Source organism: Megachile rotundata, chromosome 5 (assembly GCF_050947335.1).
Source record: "Megachile rotundata isolate GNS110a chromosome 5, iyMegRotu1, whole genome shotgun sequence".
In the NCBI taxonomy this organism is placed as follows: domain Eukaryota; kingdom Metazoa; phylum Arthropoda; class Insecta; order Hymenoptera; family Megachilidae; genus Megachile; species Megachile rotundata.
In genome coordinates this window covers 13,477,330-13,497,588 of record NC_134987.1, presented here as the reverse complement: position 1 = coordinate 13,497,588, position 20,259 = coordinate 13,477,330, and the positions used below count along the sequence as shown (strand labels likewise).

The following is a 20,259-nucleotide window of genomic DNA, read 5'->3' as shown; positions in this document are numbered from 1 at the left end:
AAAAGTATCACAGAACTAGGATCAAAGATCGATCATTTCAATAGTTACGACGACTGCTCGCACCATCCATTGTACCCGAAACATTGTGCGTTGATCCCATTGATTGCCAGATATTTATACACGAGCTGTTCGGACCCTTTGATTCTTCAGTGGGAATTTCGATATATCGCGTCGCTTGTTGCTAAGCGGATAAACCGTTGAACATGGCGCTTGCATCGATGCCGTTACACGGTGAAGCTACTTTTATGTCGCGCTTTATGTTATCGTGGAAGAGCGGAGGTAAGAGCAGAGAGGTGTTAATAAATTTTTACACCATGAACGATCTTCCGGGGAAGTTTTAATCGTGAAGTAGCCTCTTTGTTCGTGTTACAAAGACGACGGTCATTCTTTCATTGTTCTCAGACATTTTTCACCGCTTCACCTTTTTACTGTTCGAGTGTAACAAACTGAATTTTTCTTTTGTTTGGGAGTCCACGGAGTTCACTTGCAGGATGAGACACTTGTGGCACCACAGAATTTAAGACTTATGGGAATATTAGCACTTTCAAAGGAGATCGTTTTTATCACATTGTAAAAGTGGTGGTAGGTGCAAAGGTTGAAGTTACAATTATTAGGGATTTAAGAATTTGGAGTTTTAGAGAAAGGTCTTCTGTCTCTTATTTAAAGACTTTAAAATGGGATTTAGTGACGTAGGAGATTTGTAGGTCTAAGGATATAGGAACCTGAGGATATAGAATTTGGAAACATTGAAGATTTGGAGACTTAGGAATTAAGGAACTTAGAGAAGTAGTGATGTAACGACTTAGAAATAAAAAAATCTAGGGACATAGGGATCTGAGAACACAGGAATCTAAGGACATCGGGATATGAGAACACAAGTATCTAGGGACATAGAGATCTAAAAAGAATTTGAAACAAGAAATCCAGGAATAAAACAATGTGGATCCACAAAGATTAACCAAAGCAGAAATCTATGCATCTAGGGATTTATATAGGGGTAATCTGAGCACGTAGTCTAGAAATAGTAGATTGTACAATACGAATGGACCAGTGAATCACCACTCGAAGACAAATTGAAAGGTTTAGGGGTGCCTGTTAGGGTGGAACAGATAATCGTGAAGATCAGCTGAGGCCAAACCGCAGGTGGTCTAATTGCAGGCAACCATGACTTCGGTAATCGAGGGGTGGCAATGTCACATTACACGTGTAGATAATGCATCGTTCATGCAAATTCGTATGTCGCGTGTCTAACGTTTATGCTTCAGCAAACTTGATTCAGAATGGCTTCCATCGACCACCCACATATCAGGCTTTGTAACTCTGTCTACTGTAATTGCTACGTGGTTATTAGTGACTTCATTCGTCGTGCGTAGACACGATTGATTGCTCCTTGGATCTAACCAACTTCTTACTTAATTCCGTATAATCTGAAGAATTTTCTGTTTTTACAGTGTCGTTAATGATTAAGAAGAATTTAATTTAATTATTTTTATTTGTCTTTATTACGTATGTCAAATTGACTTCTGAGTATTTGCATCAGTTTCCTAATTTTTATTTAAAAATTTAGAACGAATGAGTATATTTAGAAATGTACTTCGCTTATTACGTATATTTAACTCAAAATGAGGCGTTAACTCGTGAAATTACTTACCACAACAATTCATCAACAATGTCAACGATTTCCCTCGTTAAATATCGCCGTTCACTTTTGCCGCTCCGCGATAGTTTCTTCGTCGTACAGGGACGGAACGCTGAAAATTTCAATATCCCTCGACATTCCCCATTGGTCGGATATTAATTCACAGACATCGAAAATGCCATCGAGGTTTACGGTCGATAATTTATTTTCTGATTATAGATACAATATACATCGTAGGCTAGACGAAACACTTATTAAGTATATTTTTAGCCTATCTATGAGTGGTACGGCGTGTCTGAAACGCAAACTTTTATGTTAGATGTAAAACAGAGGACAGCCATTTTCGTGTTGATCGCTGTGACTTAGTCGAATGGTGTTTAACTTAAAACGATATTAATGTACAAGTGAGTCGTATCATTTTCCTCTTATTTTCGCGTTTCAACGTTGTTTTTAACCGTTATCCATCTTGTTCAAGATCTCGTTCCATCAGAGGCGGATCCAAAGGGGGTTCAAAAGAATTACATAACTTAAAAAATTAATTTGTAACTTAGAATATAGTTACGTTCATTAGACTTTTAATTTAATACTTTTATTAGTAAAATTATTAATACGATCACATTTGCTGTAATATATGGTCACATATAGGGTATGTGATGTAATCGAATCAAGATGGCGGATAGAAATAAAATGGCGGACGACAGAAAAAAATTTGTCGAGACAAAATGAAGTAATAATGTACTCGCAATAATGTACTGAAGATCTAAATATGATATTCAAGAATTGAAGTTAAGAGCAAATTGCAAATCGCAAACTGCATCAAAGTCAAATTATCAAAAAGAAACGAAGAAAAAAAATTTCAACCCCATCAGTACTCGATAAAATCCTCGTTCAGCGTTTCAAAATTATAATTTCACCCTGTATAACAATTGGATCTGCCCCTGCGATAATCGAAGTAATTCGACAATATTTACACGCGTACACAATCTCTCTTTCGCATGCGGCTCACGTCGAATGAACTGGCTAGTCGGACGAAATTCATACAATGCGGTCGTTCTTTATTCGATACATTGGCCATTCAAGGGTGTACACGCAGCGGTCAATTTGTCTGTGATGTCACAACACGCCACTCGAAACTGGAATGCACGTTTCAAAGGCAGTGAGTGTTTTGAACTTTCATCCCCATCTAACGTTACTCCCTGTATATCCGTATGATCTCGCACCATCAAAAGTGACACGAAGGGTATAAAAAGGACAGCGAAAATATGTAATAAAATTCAATAAAAACGAATGAATGTGACGATCAAACGAAATTGATATCAAATGATGGATTAATAGAGTTCGATTAATAGAGAGTAGAATAATGTACAGTTCGAACTTGGCTAAGATCGATGGCTCTCGTTAGTCTCGTTTATTCGTGATCGAGGGCAGTGTTAACGGGACGCTCGTTCAAAAGATAATAACGTTAGAAAATATCTCGAAAGTCGAGGACGCGACGGTGTAAAAAGTGTTCAAAAAGTTTTGTGCAACAGGGACCAGTTTCGCTAGTAACGATCTTCGACGCTAGAACAATCGATTTTGGACGTGCACTCTGGAGTCGAAGATTGGATGGATGATTAACTTCTTCGTTTCAGTTCAACGAAAAATTGGGTTTAATGTAATTGTTACAAGTTAATCTTTATAAATTGAGTTTCCATATGGAAAAAGTTGATGACATCAAAATATTCTTTCTTCCAAATCTCAATTTCTGTAACATTCATCGTTTGGAACAATAGTGATCGAGATGTGAATATTAGACACCGTGTATAAACGTATTTGAACAAAGTCCTTGTGTATATTCTTAAGTAAATTCTTCGTGACTTTAAATTGTCATAGTTTGTATATTTTAGAGTTGATAAAATCGGTAATGTAATTTATGTTATAATTTAAGACGTGAAATGTTAAAATTTGTGTACGATTGTTCTAACGTCAAATGGAAACCTCTTCTGGCTTCTCATTCTTATTTTTCACTTTGCATTCTTTCGTTACTTTTTCGAACCGTAAACGACCAACACGATTGAACGAATCAGGTCCGTTTCATACCTTCACACAATCTTCAAGCTCTTTCTCCTCGAATAAACTTTACGTCTACGTAACGCTTCCTCTATTTTACTTACATATTCACAATTGTAACGAGTCGCAGAAAAAACATCGTAGATTCGAGGGAGACTTTAATTTTGAAGGAGATCGTTTAATTTCAAAGAAGAACATCGCTTAATTTCAAGGGAGAAGATTGTTTAATATCTCCTTTGACGAATGATTCGACATCCTCGAAATCGACGAAACTTTTCTATCATGCTCGAATTCATTCCGCTTGTTCTTTCTCTGGTCATGCGCAGAATATTTGGTTTAACGACTATTTACATGCGTACATTTTTGCTTACTCGTTCACTCGCCCTTTGTTCCGCGCGTAGGGATTGTTCGTCACAAAAGTTCGTAATTGTTTGAAAATCACAATGGGATTCACGGAATTGATAGTTTATTGCTGTGGAGGTTGTCGATAGTGGCAGCTATGAATTTTAAAGATAAATCGTGAAGTGACAAATGCAACGTAACAAGTCTCCAGATTTTCGGATACTTTGCTTTTTAGATTTTTAGATTTTTAGATTTTTAGATTTTTAGATTTTTAGATTTGTAGATTTGTAGATTTTTAGATTTTTAGATTTTTAGATTTTTAGATTTTTAGATTTTTAGATTCTTAGATTTTTGGGTTTCTAGATTTTTAGATTTTTAGATTTTTAGATTCTTAGATTTTTGGGTTTCTAGATTTTTAGATTTTTAGATTTCTGGGTTTCTAGATTTTTAGATTTTTAAGTTTTACATTTTTAGACTTTGAGATCTCTGGATTTTTAGATCTTTGGACTTGTTGGTCTTCGGATTTTTAGATCTTCAGATTGTTAGATCTTTAGATTTTTAAATTTTCAGATTTCTAGATTATCAGATTTTCCAAGTTTCAAGTTTCCAGATCTTTAAATTTTTACATTTCTAAATTCTCAAATTTGTATATTTTTAAATTCTCAAGTTCGCAAGTTCTCAAGGTATCAAATTCTTAACTAACTTAATTTTCAAGCTTCCAATTCGAAAACTCTAACTTCGCAAACTTCAACGTCTTCCATCAATGTCCATGCATAGCCACCATATGTAACACACACATATGTATATTACCACATTTAATACCATTCGATCAACTTTCCACTAGCAATACTTCACCACATGCAATACCAGATAGCCAATTATGCTGCCAATTCCAAGAACATCTTAGAGTCAATATAATTTTATCAAGTTTACGAAAATCACCGTTCTCTATTTAAATGGAGTTCTCTAAACTCCATCAAGTGTGACGAACATGTTCACATTCATCCCCATTCTTCCACGCGCAGACGATTGTGCAGGCAAACGTATTCACAGTTCTTCCGTTCATTCGTCATTCGTGAGACGCGATATGACAGCAATTAACTCTCTTTGCACTTCTTTTATTTTCTTCACACAGACTAGGCGATAACGTTACAACGACAGTAATGTTGTGTTACAGTAATTACGGGTGTGTGTATGTTCGTGTGTACGTGTATACGCATATCGATATAATATTAGATGTAATCTTTTTTACGCTCGATTTATCAAACTACCAGAGCTCTTATATTACACGGTACCGTGATTACATTGTTTGAGACGACTCGTATCATTTCCCTTAACGACATTAATAATAGTTAACTCGTTTTCCTCTTTGTCCGTCGTTTGAATTTTGACGTTCACTCGTGTATTTAACCCCGTTTAACGATCACAACGATAATTGTCGTCCGTTGGTCAAAATATACATGTACAGCGTATCATACAAAACGAATGATAATGTAACCAGCCATGCAGTACGTCGTCGTCGTCGTTAGATATTGTCCCAAGCGAACTAAACAACTAAACGATCTTTAAATACATATTTACACCCGAGGAAAGTACACTGATCGTGTTTGATCAGTTAGAGACTCCATTTCCCCATTTCTCTTCTCATACCGATTCGAATCTTCCATGATTGTTCGTATTTCCATCGAACTAACGTACGAGTAAGTTTATCAAAATCGTTATCTACGGGTGTCGATTCTCTCGTTGGCCGTGTTTCTATTCACTTATCAGTTGTTGCACATCAAATGGCCTGGGACTTGTGTTGGAAAGAAACATCGAATTTAAAACTGATTTAAAAGCGAGTGAAAGTTACATAGCTAACCTTCGAGTCAGCCATTTTGTATTACGTTTAACTTGATTTAACTTTAGAATTAAGAGCTATTTTTGTGTCAGACTTTCAAAATCGATCATCTGATGCGCAACAACTTAATAGAAAGCTTGATAATAGTATTAGTACGAATTTGCACGGGGATCGATGAAATTAGTACGGCCATGATGCTTTACGTACGTACACATACGGTTATCGATCCGAGTATCATCTCGAGAATATGTGATAGATGATTTTGAGTTCGTATACAATCGCAATATTATGTCAGGAACACGTCTTTCTCGCAGACCTCTCACACATTATAGTGATTACTCGATCAGTTTACGTACATAGAGTAGGTATCTAGTTTGTACAAAAACTTGATAACGATTGGTAAAAACGTAGAGTACGAGCAAAGTATGATTCAGATTGGACGTTTCAGTCGCATAAATGAACACGGTTAAGATTTTAACGAATTGTATAATTGGGAGCAATTTAGAATTTCTTTGGTAGATGGCGAAGGGAAGATATTTATTATTCGTTTTCAAGTTTAAGTCTAATATGAGAAACTGAAAAATTTTTAACAATTCTTCAAATTTTTAAATTAATTAAATTTCAATTTTACAAAATTGTAATTAGTTAGATTTCAATTTTACAAATTTTTTAATTGGTTAAATTATAATTTTATAAATTTTCAGATTAGTTAAATTTCAATTTTACAAATTTTCAAATAAGTCAAAAAGGTCTAAAATGAATTTTCAAATTTTCTAAATTTTCGATTATCAAATTTTAGAAATTTCGAATTTCCCGAATTCTCAAATTTTCAACTATCAAATTTTCCAAATTTCTAAATTGATGAATTTCCAAATTTTCCGAATTTCCCAAATTTCCCTAATTTCTACAATTTCCCAAATTTCCCAAATTCTCAAATTCCCAAATCCCCAAATTCCCAAATCCCCAAAATCCAAAATTTCTAAATTTCAACAATTTCCCTAATTTCTCAAATTTCCCAAATTCCCAAATTCCCAAATTCCCAAATCCACAAATTCCTAAATTTCTCTAATTTCCCCAATTTCCTAAATTTCACAAATTCCAAAATTTACCAAATTCCCAAATTCCCAAATTCTCAAATTCCCAAATCCCCAAATCCCCAAATCCCCAAATCCCCAAATCCCCAAATTCCCAAATCCCCAAAATCCAAAATTTCTAAATTTCAACAATTTCCCTAATTTCACAAATTTCCCAAATTCCCAAATTCCCAAATTCCCAAATTCCCAAATTCCCAAATTCCCAAATCCCCAAATCCCCAAATCCCCAAATTCCCAAATCCTCAAAATCCAAAATTTCTAAATTTCAACAATTTCCCTAATTTCTCAAATTTCCCAAATTCCCAAATTCCCAAATTCCCAAATTCCCAAATTCCCAAATTCCCAAATTCCCAAATTCCCAAATTCCCAAATCCACAAATTCCTAAATTTCTCTAATTTCCTCATTCCAAAATTCCCCAATTCCACAATGCCCCAATTCCTTAATTTCCAACTTCCTAATTCCCAAATTCCCAAATTCCGAAATTCTGAAATTCCGAAATCCCCAAATTCCCAAATTTTCCAAATTACAAATCTTCCAATTTCGCAACTCATTAAATTATCAATTCCAATCTTGAAATTTCCTAATTTCCAAATCCCCAAATCCACAAATCATCAAATCTCCAAATTCCCAAAATCTAACATTTCACTACTCAAAAATAAAGTCCAAAATTTTCTGAGAATCCAAATTCAATAGCTCATAAATTTTCAAATTTACTAATCTCTTCCTACGTCGCCATTTTCCCTAGCGAATCCTACTATGCTCTCCATTATACATTAACACGTGCGCTACCAGTATCACGCATTGAATTTAACACCTCCGATTTCCCATATGAGACTATAATTTTGTGCTCCATCTGATTTACGGATTAAAATCAAATTATGTAGCATAATCTAGAAAACAGTACAATACAACTTTCAATTAACTGATAACGCGTATGTTAATTGACCCTTCTTCAGATAACGAATCACGATGATACTCTAAAACTGTAACTTATAAAACAATTTAAAACATATAAATTTATTAATTTGAATCGTGTTGATATGATAATTTGAAAATGTATATCGACACCTAATAGGAATAACATGGAAATAGGTTATGTTTCTTTCGATGTTATGTTATTCGGACCAAGTGTTGATATATGAAGATTAATTTGCAATTCGAAAATTTGAAGAAGGGTCGAAGTAATTGCTTTTTAGTAATATTATACAACGATGTTTCACGAAATCTTTCAGTTGTTGCTGATTCGATGCACGATACGAGGACTTTGTAAAATCACGTGTGGATTTCTGTAGCTCGCCGGTGTGTCGAGGTGAATACTAATCCACACATTGCGCCCACATATTCGGTACACCACGTTCCTTGATTTACCTATTGAAATTGCGGACCAAAATGTACGCGAAAAACACATTCGTTCTTTCACTCAGCTTTACAGCTTGTTAAAAACTGTTTCTCGACTGAATATAATTCGTTAGAGCTTTTTTCAGTTCGGCGTGTTGTTGTTTATCTGGTTATCGCGTATGAAAGGTCATCAACAGTTTTAAAATAAATATTTATAAAACAGAATTTGCGTTCGCGGAAAGTTGCTTCAGGATGTTTATTGAAATTAGGATCCTAGCGGCAGAGTTCAACGAGTAGTTGCAGATGTTCGCGGTCAGACGTTCCAAACTTTCTCAATTGGATAAAACGAAAAAAACGGAATACGGGATTAAAACTTAGGATCATAAATTTACAATATTAATTTCATTTTCCAGGTTTTCAAATTTAGAAACTCACCAATTTTTTAGACTTCAAATTTTTCAATTTTCAAGTCTTTAGATTTTTCAGTTTTTAAGTTTTTAGATTTTCAAGTTGGTAGATTCTTTAATTTGCAAATTTGTAAATTCTGTATTTTGCAAGTTTGTACATTCTAAAATTTGCAAATTCGTAAATTCCTTTATTTACAAATGTAACAATTCATTACTTTGTAAGTGTGTAAATTCTTCAATTTGCAAATCTAAAAATTCTTAAATTTGCATATTTATGAATTCCCTAATTTGCAAATTTTAAAATCCCTTAATTCGCAAATTTTAAAATCCCTTAATTTGCAAATTTTAAAATCCCTTAATTTGCAAATTAAAAAATCCCTTAATTTGCAAATTAAAAAGTTTTTAAATTAAAAAATTATCTATAAAATTTTTAAAAATCTCGTGAGTGTTGCAGAGTGTTAATAGTAATAGTAAAGTTAGGAATTAACCTTAGAAAAAAATACTAGTTCCATCAGTGACCTTCTCTCAATAGCACTGTGTTTTAGAGTAAAGGTTACAGAAATAAACGAGAAATGATGTAGTATTCGATTTATACACCGGATGAATATGGAAATGATATAATAACTGAATGATTTATCAATTAGTTAATATATTTACACAGAGCTCGACATACTGATTGTACAAATGATAATTCAATTTGTGGTGTATAATGAGTTGGTATTAATTTGGTGAATAACGTTCGTATTTCATAATTTACCGACATTCCTCTTTGAATGTGATATCAGTTTTATTTAATGCTTTCAATATATATTGTAATTTAATAACACACTGTTATTAATAATGACATGCCATTTTGTTAACAATAATACCAATGTTATTTATAATAAATTTATAATAAATTTATAATTTATTTATAATAAATAATTTATATTAAATAACACTGTTATTTACTATCAGCAATATCTTGTATTATTAACAATATTATTAACAATAATATTGCCAATAATAACAGCAAAATATATGAACTTTTATTAAATGCATAAAGTATTGAATAAATTAACGTAATAAAATAAATTAATGTATAGAATAAATAAATATTAATAAACAGAATATATCTCATTTGCAATTCGTCGGTTTTCCATACTTTTTTCACCTCGTCGATCCCAGTTTATTGCTGTTTTTGATTTTTATTTTGCAACAAAATTTTTCTCAATTTTTCTCGCGGACATCGAGGGAAAGTTCATCGAGTGCAGCGCGATGCACGTTAACGCAAATTGCAGTTGCACTCTGCATTCAACCTATTTTTTTTATCTGATTACCAACATTGTAAATTGAAATCTTGCGAATTCGTAAACAACCACGTATCCCTGATGAAACGCGTATAACGAAAATATAACGATCAAATTGCTGTTCACGCTCATCATGCAAAATTTGCACACCGGTTGCATTCGTGCTTTTTATTCTTCATCCCTCGGTTTGTTTTTTTTCTTTGTCCATTCGGGTTCAGCTTTTACATATTGATTGCGGGATTTGTTGAACGGATTCGTTAGTACAAATTTACTAGTTTATGAAACTTTAATTGTTGCTATTTTTATATTTAAATATTTTTTGATTCGGAAATTTACTTGTTTGAACATTTTCGAATTTAGAAATTTAGATATTTAAACATTTTCAAAGTTAGAAATTCAAACTCATAAATTTCCTAGTTCAGAAATGTAGATATTTTGAAATTAAAGAATTGCAAACTTTCATTTCTAAATTAAAGAATTCAATTTAAAAAATTTAGAAATGTAGAATTTTATTTTGAATTTAATTTTCAGATGTTTTGTTTCAGAATTTTTGATAAAATAGCACTGTATGGAAATGCAATTGTATTAGTTAGCATTGTACTCCACAACTGTTTCAGTTTCTATAATCTCATCTAGGGCCATATAGCGAGACTCCATCGTATTATGAACAACTAAAGAGCTACATAAAATCTAAAAATATAACTTTCTAAGAATTGAAGAACACTGTAAAAATATCCTAAATATCTCACACAGTTTCTCCATATAAAAGTATAATTACTCGTACACATATACCAGTGATCCAATAAATGAAACGACCAAAGTAGGTCGAATAAATTAATAATGTCGTCGAATGGTTAAAATTAACGATAAATTCCCTTTTCTTCATATCTGATTCTCATAAATTTGCAAGTCAAATTTGATAAAATACAACGAAGCGTAATATGCACATGTTGATCGATCACGAATTAATTTCCCGGCGAACAACAATGAACGTCTGATCGCGTATGTAAATACACGCGTTTATACGACGAAGCGCACGATCGTATTACTCGTTCGACATTGCAATTTCGAAATTAATCGCCAATTACTTCGTGCAACAAGATTGCATTCCTAGAAGCTAACTAAAAATACGAGATAGTCCGGTTTATTGCCACTTTTATCGCACGTAAGCAGATTAAACCTGATATGATCAGCTTTGTGCTAGCGATAAAAACAACCGTGTAATATTTATTTTACGACGGTAATGAACCGTCGTATTACAGTTTCGCTGCAATGATTTAATTACGATTTTTATGCTTCTTACGATGGTTCAAAATAAAGTTTCCTGTTAGCACGAAAATACCTATCGACATAGGGAAATATTTGCATTCGGAAATATTCGGATCTAGGGATATATTAAAAATCCAATAGTCAGGTCTGGAGATATTCGAGTTTAGGAACATTCGCATCTAGGGATATTTTAGTTCAAACATAATTAGATTTTAAGATATAGGATCTAGGAACATTAAATTCTGGAGATATTTGGAACTCAGGATATTTGAAACCAGAAACAGTTTTAGGAATATTTGGATATTCAGATATCGGGATCTAGGGATATTCGGATGTAGGGGAATCTGAAGCTAGGGATATTCGGCCATAGAAATATTCGGATCTAGGGATATTTGGATCTAGACATATTCGAACCTAGGGATATTCGGCCCCAGAGATATTCGATTCTAGGGATATTTGAACCTAGGGATATTCGGATTTACGGATCTTTGGATCTAGGGATATTCGGCCCTAAGGATATTCGGCTCTAGGGATATTTGGATCTAGGAATATTTGGATCTAGGAATATTTGGATCTAGGAATATTTGGATCTAGGAATATTTGGATCTAGGAATATTTGGATCTAGGAATATTTGGATCTAGGAATATTTGGATCTAGGAATATTTGGATCTAGGAATATTTGGATCTAGGGATATTCGGCCCTTGGGATATTCGATCTTAGGGATATTTGGACCTAGGGATATTCGGATTTACGGATCTTCGGATCTAGGGATATTCGGCCCTAAGGATATTTGGATCAAGGAATACTTGGATCTAGGGGATATTCGGCCCTAGGGATATTCGATCTTAGAGATATTTGGACCTAGGGATATTCGGCCCTGGGATAGTCGGATCTAGAGATATTCGTACTTAGGGATGCTCGGACTTAGGAATATTTGAACATTAGGATATTTGGATCTAGGGATATTCGAATATGTGGATATCGACCCTAGGGATATTTGGTCCTGTAGATATTTGAAACTAAGGATATTCGGTTCTAGAGGTACCTAGGCTTGGAGATATTTAAATCAAAGTATACTGCAATTAAAAAATATACGTATTTAGAGATATTAGAATCTAGGGACATTCGGAACCAAAGGTATATACAAGCTTAGACGAATTCATATCTAGAGATATTCAAGCATAGAAGAATTCAGGAATTTTAAAGTATAATACCTGTTATGGTTTTGCACTATGTCGCGTTTTTATATCGCATATGACAACTAAACCGCAGCAGCGAATTATCATTGATTATTTTCCCTGGTAACTTTATTGAAACGAATTGCCGGGAAGATAGGTCGGTAAAAAACGATCATTAAATCTGTCTCGCGTTCATTATCTCGCGTCGTCGTTCTCGTCTATCATAATAGTCAACCGGCGGTTTTGTCGGGACAATTTATAATTATTTTTTCAGCCGGTAACAAAAGACGAATATATTTCTTTGCCGGTGTACGTACGTTTCTCTGGAATGAATGACACGGCGAGCGTGATGTAGAGCCACGGTCGTTAAGCAAGACGAGTGTTATCTTTCTCGTCACGGACAGACGTCTTCTCATTTTCCTACCTTCCTCTTTTCCACCTTTGCCCCGCGTTCCCTTTGTGCCATGTAAAATACATTTTCGAATCCGTTTCGTTTCCAGCCTCACTTTTAATCTGGGTCGCTTACTTTGCGTTTCAACTTTCATTAACGGTTCAACAAATATGCACTATCGGAATATATGCGAACACTTATCGATAGAAATGTCAAGCTTTCGTTAAATACCAAGATAATGCTCCCCTTTTATCTTCTGTCTGACAGACTCGTTTATCGGGTTTTACACTTTTTGCTTATAGTCATTTATAATACCCTTATCTTTTGACAAAAGACGTACCAGTAATAATTATACATAAATAAATTAGTTAAATTATCTTTCTTTTGTTACTGCAAACGAGGGTTAATCGGAAAACCTAACCTCTAATATGTCTGAAAACCTATGTTGCAATGTTTCATCGTTATAGAAATTATAAGGTTTCACAATTATAAAAATAAAATAAAGAATTGAAGTTACAAGAGACGATATTAAAACCTATTAATCTTCTCAATTCCGATTTTGTTCTCACGTAAAAAAGTTAATCGAATAAAAGTCCTTTTCTGACCCCGTTATTTGTCGAATCCTTCAAAGTAAGAATGACGCGTCAAAGGTTCAGCAATCGAGGAAAATAAGTATTCCGTGGATGTTGCGTTAACGAGGACCGATCAATAAAAAGGTGTCTTCCAACGTTATCTTTGTTTGTCCAGACAAAACTGTCCTCTGGTATCATTTCCTCCCCTTCCGGTGGCCTTCTTTTTCTCCCGGTATTTATCATCGACAAGAATAAACGTTATTTTTAGTGTCGTCCGTTTCGACCACGGAAATAACAATCTGAGCGTTTTCAATATAATCCGCGAGACCGGAAATTGCGCGGCCACGAAACTTTGGATACGTATGATGCACGAGAGTTCGCGTAATTGTGATCTGACCATTTCTCCGCCGGAATGATTAAAACAAGCCGGTATTCATTATTCAACGCGGGGAAATTCCTATGAATTTTTATCGCGAACGACAACGTTGACCGTCGTTAAAACGAAGACGCTACCGAAGGTATCTTTGCCTTTTGGACCGACCACGTCTTTTCATCTAGTTGTTCTTTTATCTTACTTTTTTTGAATCTCTTGCTTTCACTGTACAAACGTGTATCTTCATTTACGCGAGTACATATTCAGATTTCTCGTGTACACTGTAACGACGCGCTCGTTAGAGAGTTCGTCAAAGGGTAAATATGTTTTTATTGTGTTTTCTACAATATAGTCTCAAGATAGTCCTCAATTAAAGCGAGTTTCGCGACTGCGAAAGTTCTTGGTTTCTCTTGTTTGGTGTTCGCGAAAAGGATCTCCGTGATTTTATTTTGTTTTATTGGATTATTTGGGGAAACAGCGTTCATCGAATGCCTTGAAATTCACAATTTTATTTGTTTAATTTTCATTAATTAACGTGCATTCACGAGACGTTACGATTGTGCAGTTATTGATTTTGATAAAACTTTTCCTGAGGAATTAGAGCGGGAATCACTCTCGTATTTAGCTTTTGTTTGTATATGTTGTTAAAAGAGATATTTTTTGACTTGGGAAGTGATACAATTTTTAATTATAAGTTATAGATTTTTAAATTAGGTTCTCATTTATAGAAATTGTAGAACGTGGAAAAACACTTATAAAAATTCAGTTACAAAATAAAAAATGATACATGTGAAGTCGTCAGAAGATCAAGACTTCATTACAACCCTCTTCATATTTCCAATGATGAGACGTTGACAGATGAACAAGAAGTGAATTTAGAAGAGGTAGGCGTTTTTAAGCCATCACTAGCTTGAGCAAATTAATGTTACGAGTCAATTGCAGTTAGAATTTTCAATGACACACGTGAAGTCGTCAGAAGATCAAACTTTATTACAACCCTCCCTAGATTTCCAATGATGAGACGTTGACAGATGAACAAGAAGTGAATTTAGAAGAGGTAGATGTTTCTAAGCCATCACTAGCTTGAGCAAATTAATGTTACGAGTCAATTGCAGTTAGAATTTTCAATGACACACGTGAAGTAATCAGAAGATCAAACTTTATTACAACTCTCCCCATATTTTCAATGATGAGACGTTGACCGATGAACAAGAAGTGAATTCAGAAGAGGTAGATGTTTCTAAGCCATCACTAGCTTGAGCAAATTAATGTTACGAGTCAATTGCAGTTAGAATTTTCAATGACACACGTGAAGTAATCAGAAGATCAAAACTTTATTACAACCCTCCCCATATTTCCAATGACGAGACAAGCAAGAAATGAATTTAGAAGAGAATGTTAAATCAGATCAGATGATAATTCGGCGAAAAAAAGGCAGATTCGCATACGTGTGAATGGAACAGGCGAATTTCTGTGGCGATGGACGAGTGCAGTATGCAATGCAGACGCTTCCGCTCGAGGGTTGAGGGTGGAGAACCTCGGCGTGAACATTATGCGGTGCACCTCGCGTTTAGCTTGATAAATGGCGGCGAAGCAGCAGCGAATGCCTGCGTTGTTGCAGCCGCCACCGCCGTCTTTGCCCTTGTTTCCTCCCTTTTTTTTCTCTCGTTTGTTTCGCGCGCACTTTTTCCTCTCTTCCTTCCTTCCTCTTTTTTGCGGCAAAGTCGGCCGATTTTCAAGGGGAAAAAAATCCACCGCAATCGCGCGACTGAAGAGCACGGGAGCGAGGGAAACGCGCCGAAAAGCGATCGTTATTTTCTAGAAAACGTTCAGACACAAATCTGTGTGTATACGTGACAGTTAATGATAGTTGTTTCTGTACAAACGGTGGTCAGTTTCTGTATAAATTATGTACTTATTAAATGGATATTGTGTACATTAACACTGTAAGTTCAATTAATAGTACCCATTTTGATGAGGTTAGGAAAGCCGCCATTTTGCAGCCAGACTACCGCGAAATTTAAATTTTAAATAATTGTGTATTTGAGTTGAGAGAAGTTACATAAAATAATATATTAAAATAGTAAAATAATACATTATTTTATGTCAAGGAAGAATTTCTATGTATTTTTATAAATGAACTCTTCAATGACTTCAATTATATACAGTTTATTTTTAAAACATCAATAATATATTTTCATTCTTCTTTACCAAAATTTCTCTCAATTCTTACATCTTTCTCCTAACCATCTCACCCAGATTCACCTCAATTATTTTAACAACAATTAGTTCGACAAATTGAAATTTTAACCCCGATAAAAAGCAAGTTGAACGATTTTTCAGGCACCCAAGTTTTCTTTGATTCCCGTAAGTTTTATTAATCGCCATGAAACTAGTCGATTGCCGCAAATCGATATAACTTTCACAAGTTCGAGAATTCTCTTCGAGTTTTGAAATTCGAGTTGCCTGGTGTTCGATGTCGGTCGACATCGAACCGAGTTTCTGCCTCTGCGGCGAACGTTCCGTGGATTTGATCAATCAATATTACCAAACATTTGGATCTTTAAGGTTCGATAAACACACTTTGGATTAATTGCTGCAAATAAAACAAGGAAGTTAAAAATTAAATTCAAAATAAAATTTTTGAGGCCGAAGATAATTTAACAGGTAAGCAAATGCTAAAAGCATTTAACAGCTTAGTACTATTCATAATGACTGATCTTTGAGGATAAAATATTCTAAGTTACAGCTTTCATCCATATTTATGTGAACTATCGAATTACCCTAAAAGGCAATAACCAGCACAAAAGATGTATAAGCAAAAGAATTTATAATTATCGATTATCAATCAAGTTACCTTTCACTTTCTTGTATTTTAATGTTAAAAGGACCGTTCCGTCCATTAAATTGCCATTAGATTTAATGCAATTCTTATCGACCTTATTTGCATCGAATTTATTACTCCTTGTTCGCGTTATAAACGACTTCCATAGATTTTCTTGAGAGGGGTTTCCAATTTATTCCGCATTTCTTTTAGAATCCGTGCCCGATTGTTCCTTTTTATCGTCGCGAAAGAAAAGTTCCACCAAAGAGCCGATTTAAAATTTAAAGTGTGCACAATGCGTAACATTATCGGTTCGAATTTCATACGTGACTATTCCGTATTCGCGTAATTCGGATTCCGATATTGTGCACCGAGTCGAAACAATCGATTGGACATCGAACAAGAAAGCGTGCTCGAAGAACGCGTTTCAAAAATGGCGTCGAATATTAATTCAGGGAATTCACGCTGACATTTACATCCGGAGATACAACGGTAATTGACCGTTTAATTAAACGTTTTAAGCTCGCCCGATGACAATGACAACTTCTCTGATAGATTCTATCAAGGGACCTCGCAGGAACGTTTACGTGACACGAACATCGTAGCCGTTTTAGAAATGACGTGGATTATGATGGATCTGATTAAAATGAACTACATTTTGAAATCAAAGTTCTCGTGTAACTCGACTACCTCACGGAAAGAGCAAATTATAAAAGTTCGTTTGCCTCGTGACTCGTTTAATCAAACGACCGATTTTTCATCTTTCTTTGTTTTCAATTTTTGCAACGGTATCGTTCTATTATAAAGGGAATTCGGACAAGGAACAACAGAAACGGTGATTTTTTAGTTTAAACATTGTTGGTTCGTGATGCTGTTAAACCATGAAATAAATAACTGAAATAAACCTTCTCGTCGATTATCGAGAAAAGGCTGACACGATATCGGTATGTTTCGTATTTCCGCGTAAAAATTTTATGAACCGTGTTTTCAATTTCCCTTTGAAATGACGCGAATTACAATGCATCGGAAATTGTAATTAAACATTGCGATGTTTAAAAATAAAATTGGTTCACATGAAATGACCTCTGCCACTAGTATCCGTCGAAATAATTTGTCGAGGAATATTTTTGAAAATATCTCGTGAAATTATGTGCCTCTATCCATCATTTTTCAAGAATTTTAAGAACAAGATATTTTGAACAGAGTCTTCGCCGTGAATATTATAAAAAATACTTAAGCACTACGTGATAAAATAATTAAACATAAAAATAAACAGAAGAAAGTGTAATAGTATTTTACGGTTTATTAGCGATATATGGTATAATTTCATCGTACCAAATTGAGTCGAATTATCAAGAATTTTCATCGTATACCTAAGTCTCTCGCACACATGAATACCATAACTCGTAACTTACAACGATTCGTATAGAGCTTGATAAAAGACAGGAAAGCGAAGATGTGAGAAACGATCGAACATCGGATGTTGATGAAACGAATGGAAAAGCTTGTGCTTCCATTAGAAAAAGTCTTCAACTTCGGGTCTTCACTCTGTTACTCCATTATGCACACCTTGAAATTTTCCCTTTTTATTGTTAAAAATATTCCAAGGTTTTCGTTGATAGATACAAAATTAGGTACAAAATTAGTGTGTAAAAATTTTAATAAAATTAGTTACTTAATATATATATTTTTGGAGTTATCAATTTTATGGATTTATATGATAATTTGTTCAAATTAGGATGTCACTGACAAGCAATGAGAAAACATAAAATCCAACTTTACAACTAAAAAATTCTGATGATAAATATACAAGTTTTTATTAGTAATATGTTAATGTTAGGAATATACAATTTTTTATGTTAGTAAAAAATGTCTGTTTTTAAAAAATCATATTCCTGTATACCCAATAATAGGATCACGTGATAAAATTTTTTGAATTGATTTCATCAAGATGAAGAATATTCTTTGTCACTTTTTTTTCAGTTTGAAATTGATATACTTATTTTCAATTCAAAAGCTGACATACATACCTTCAACTAAATTATTTATGACATTATTTATGTTCATTTTAAAATTTGAAATGTAGGAGTGAATAGATAGTTACATTTTAAGCATTGTTAAAATTAAGACCATTGTCAATAGATAACGACTGAAGTATAACTTAAACTTCATATCATAAAACAGTAAAAACATCCAAAAATTATTTATAATAATTAGGTGCTCATAACGGAGTGTCAGAGTGTCTGCGCTTACACACGATTCTCGTCGGAGATTCTGTTATCACGAGTTCGTCTTTGTCGATGACACAACGAGGATTAGAGTTCCGGAAGTGAGCGTCGCGTATTCGAAGCGGAAACTCGCGCATTAATCGAACGCTCGTTTCCATGTTGCATTGGTTTCTAACGAGTGATTATCGACGTTTAGGATCGACGCGATACGATCAGAATTACGAGCGAAGGAAACACCGTCGATCGAAATTTCACTTTTCTCACTCTTTCGCACCCCTTTCAACCCCTATTTGTCTTCCTGTTCCGTTCGTAACACGTTCCGACAGGGTGGCTGAATAATTGCGGAGGAAAGACGATCCTTTGTATTCTGATCCTCGCTTTTGTCCCGATGGTTTGTTCCGTTCCTCCCGCCATCTCAATTTCCGCCCCGACAAGGCACGGAGCTTAATCGTTCCGCGAACTCGTCGCGAGTTCCGCGTCGCGTGTTCAGCAACGATTACGATCAGTCATTTTGTTGCGTCGCTGAAACTGCACCCTCCGTGATACACCCCCTCTTGACGGTGTTAGGCTTCCAGGCATTCGGTTTTTTCACGTTTCGTCGTCGATTCGTGTTTTCTATCGTCGACGGTACAACGATAACGCGTCACTACACCACCCGTGATTTCCGGTTGCACGAACGCGAGTACTTTCTTCGACGTTTGTTCCCGATCGCTGTGTTCGTCACGGTGCATGTCCTTCGTTTCACCGTTTACGACCGGGAAAAGGAACAGTGGTCCAGAATGGGGAACGGTTAGTACAGCAGCAGACACAAACAGAGCAGAAGGGAGTAGAGCCTCGGTTGCTTGGCTTGGCCGCCATGCTGCATTGCCGCGGGATACTCTCCTGAAACAAAGGACAACACTTAAATTTTCCAAACACCATGGCTGCTGTTTATCCTTTAGAAAACTGACAGACAATTAACATTACTGCTTTATGAAGAATCAACGTTCATTTATGGAACAACTTGCATGAAACATTTTTCCATTTTGAGGTTAATTATTTAAACGATATTGATATTCTCTAAATTCCAATGTTATATAAATCATTAACTGCACTTAATGCTTTATTGCGGACTCAGATCTACGAGTTACCTATTTTTGTTTCATTTAAATATTTTACTATTGAAGTATCATTCATTGATAAATCAATTGACACTTTTCGTGATGATTTATGAAGTGAAGAATATTTGATATCTGGCGTTATTACTGATTTATTAACTCGTGGGCCGCCATGTTGGCCAGCTGCGATCGACGATAACTCAGTTAAATTAATTATTTACAGTAAAAGAAAGGAACTGTGGTCTTTTAATATCATACATATAGAACTTAGAATCATTTGTAAAACTTCATAAGTTCCTCTAAATTGTTTTTAAGATATTAATTAT

General features: G+C 34.6%; 1 protein-coding gene across 4 annotated transcripts in view; it reads right to left on the bottom strand.

Annotated features, from left to right (window-relative positions):
• Positions 1 to 1,820: 1,820 nt before the first annotated feature.
• The window catches only part of LOC100876978 (zwei Ig domain protein zig-8), a 547,773-nt gene continuing 529,334 nt past the window's right edge, over positions 1,821 to 20,259 (bottom strand). For 3 of the 4 annotated variants that reach the window (XM_012281711.2, XM_012281710.2, XM_076532264.1), the window contains one exon: positions 1,821 to 19,718. In XM_012281711.2, coding sequence (XP_012137101.1) covers positions 19,627 to 19,718 — 92 coding nt within the window. In that variant the 3' untranslated portion in view covers positions 1,821 to 19,626. The remainder of the gene's footprint in view (positions 19,719 to 20,259) is intronic. The other variant, XM_076532263.1, reaches the window with a different exon arrangement.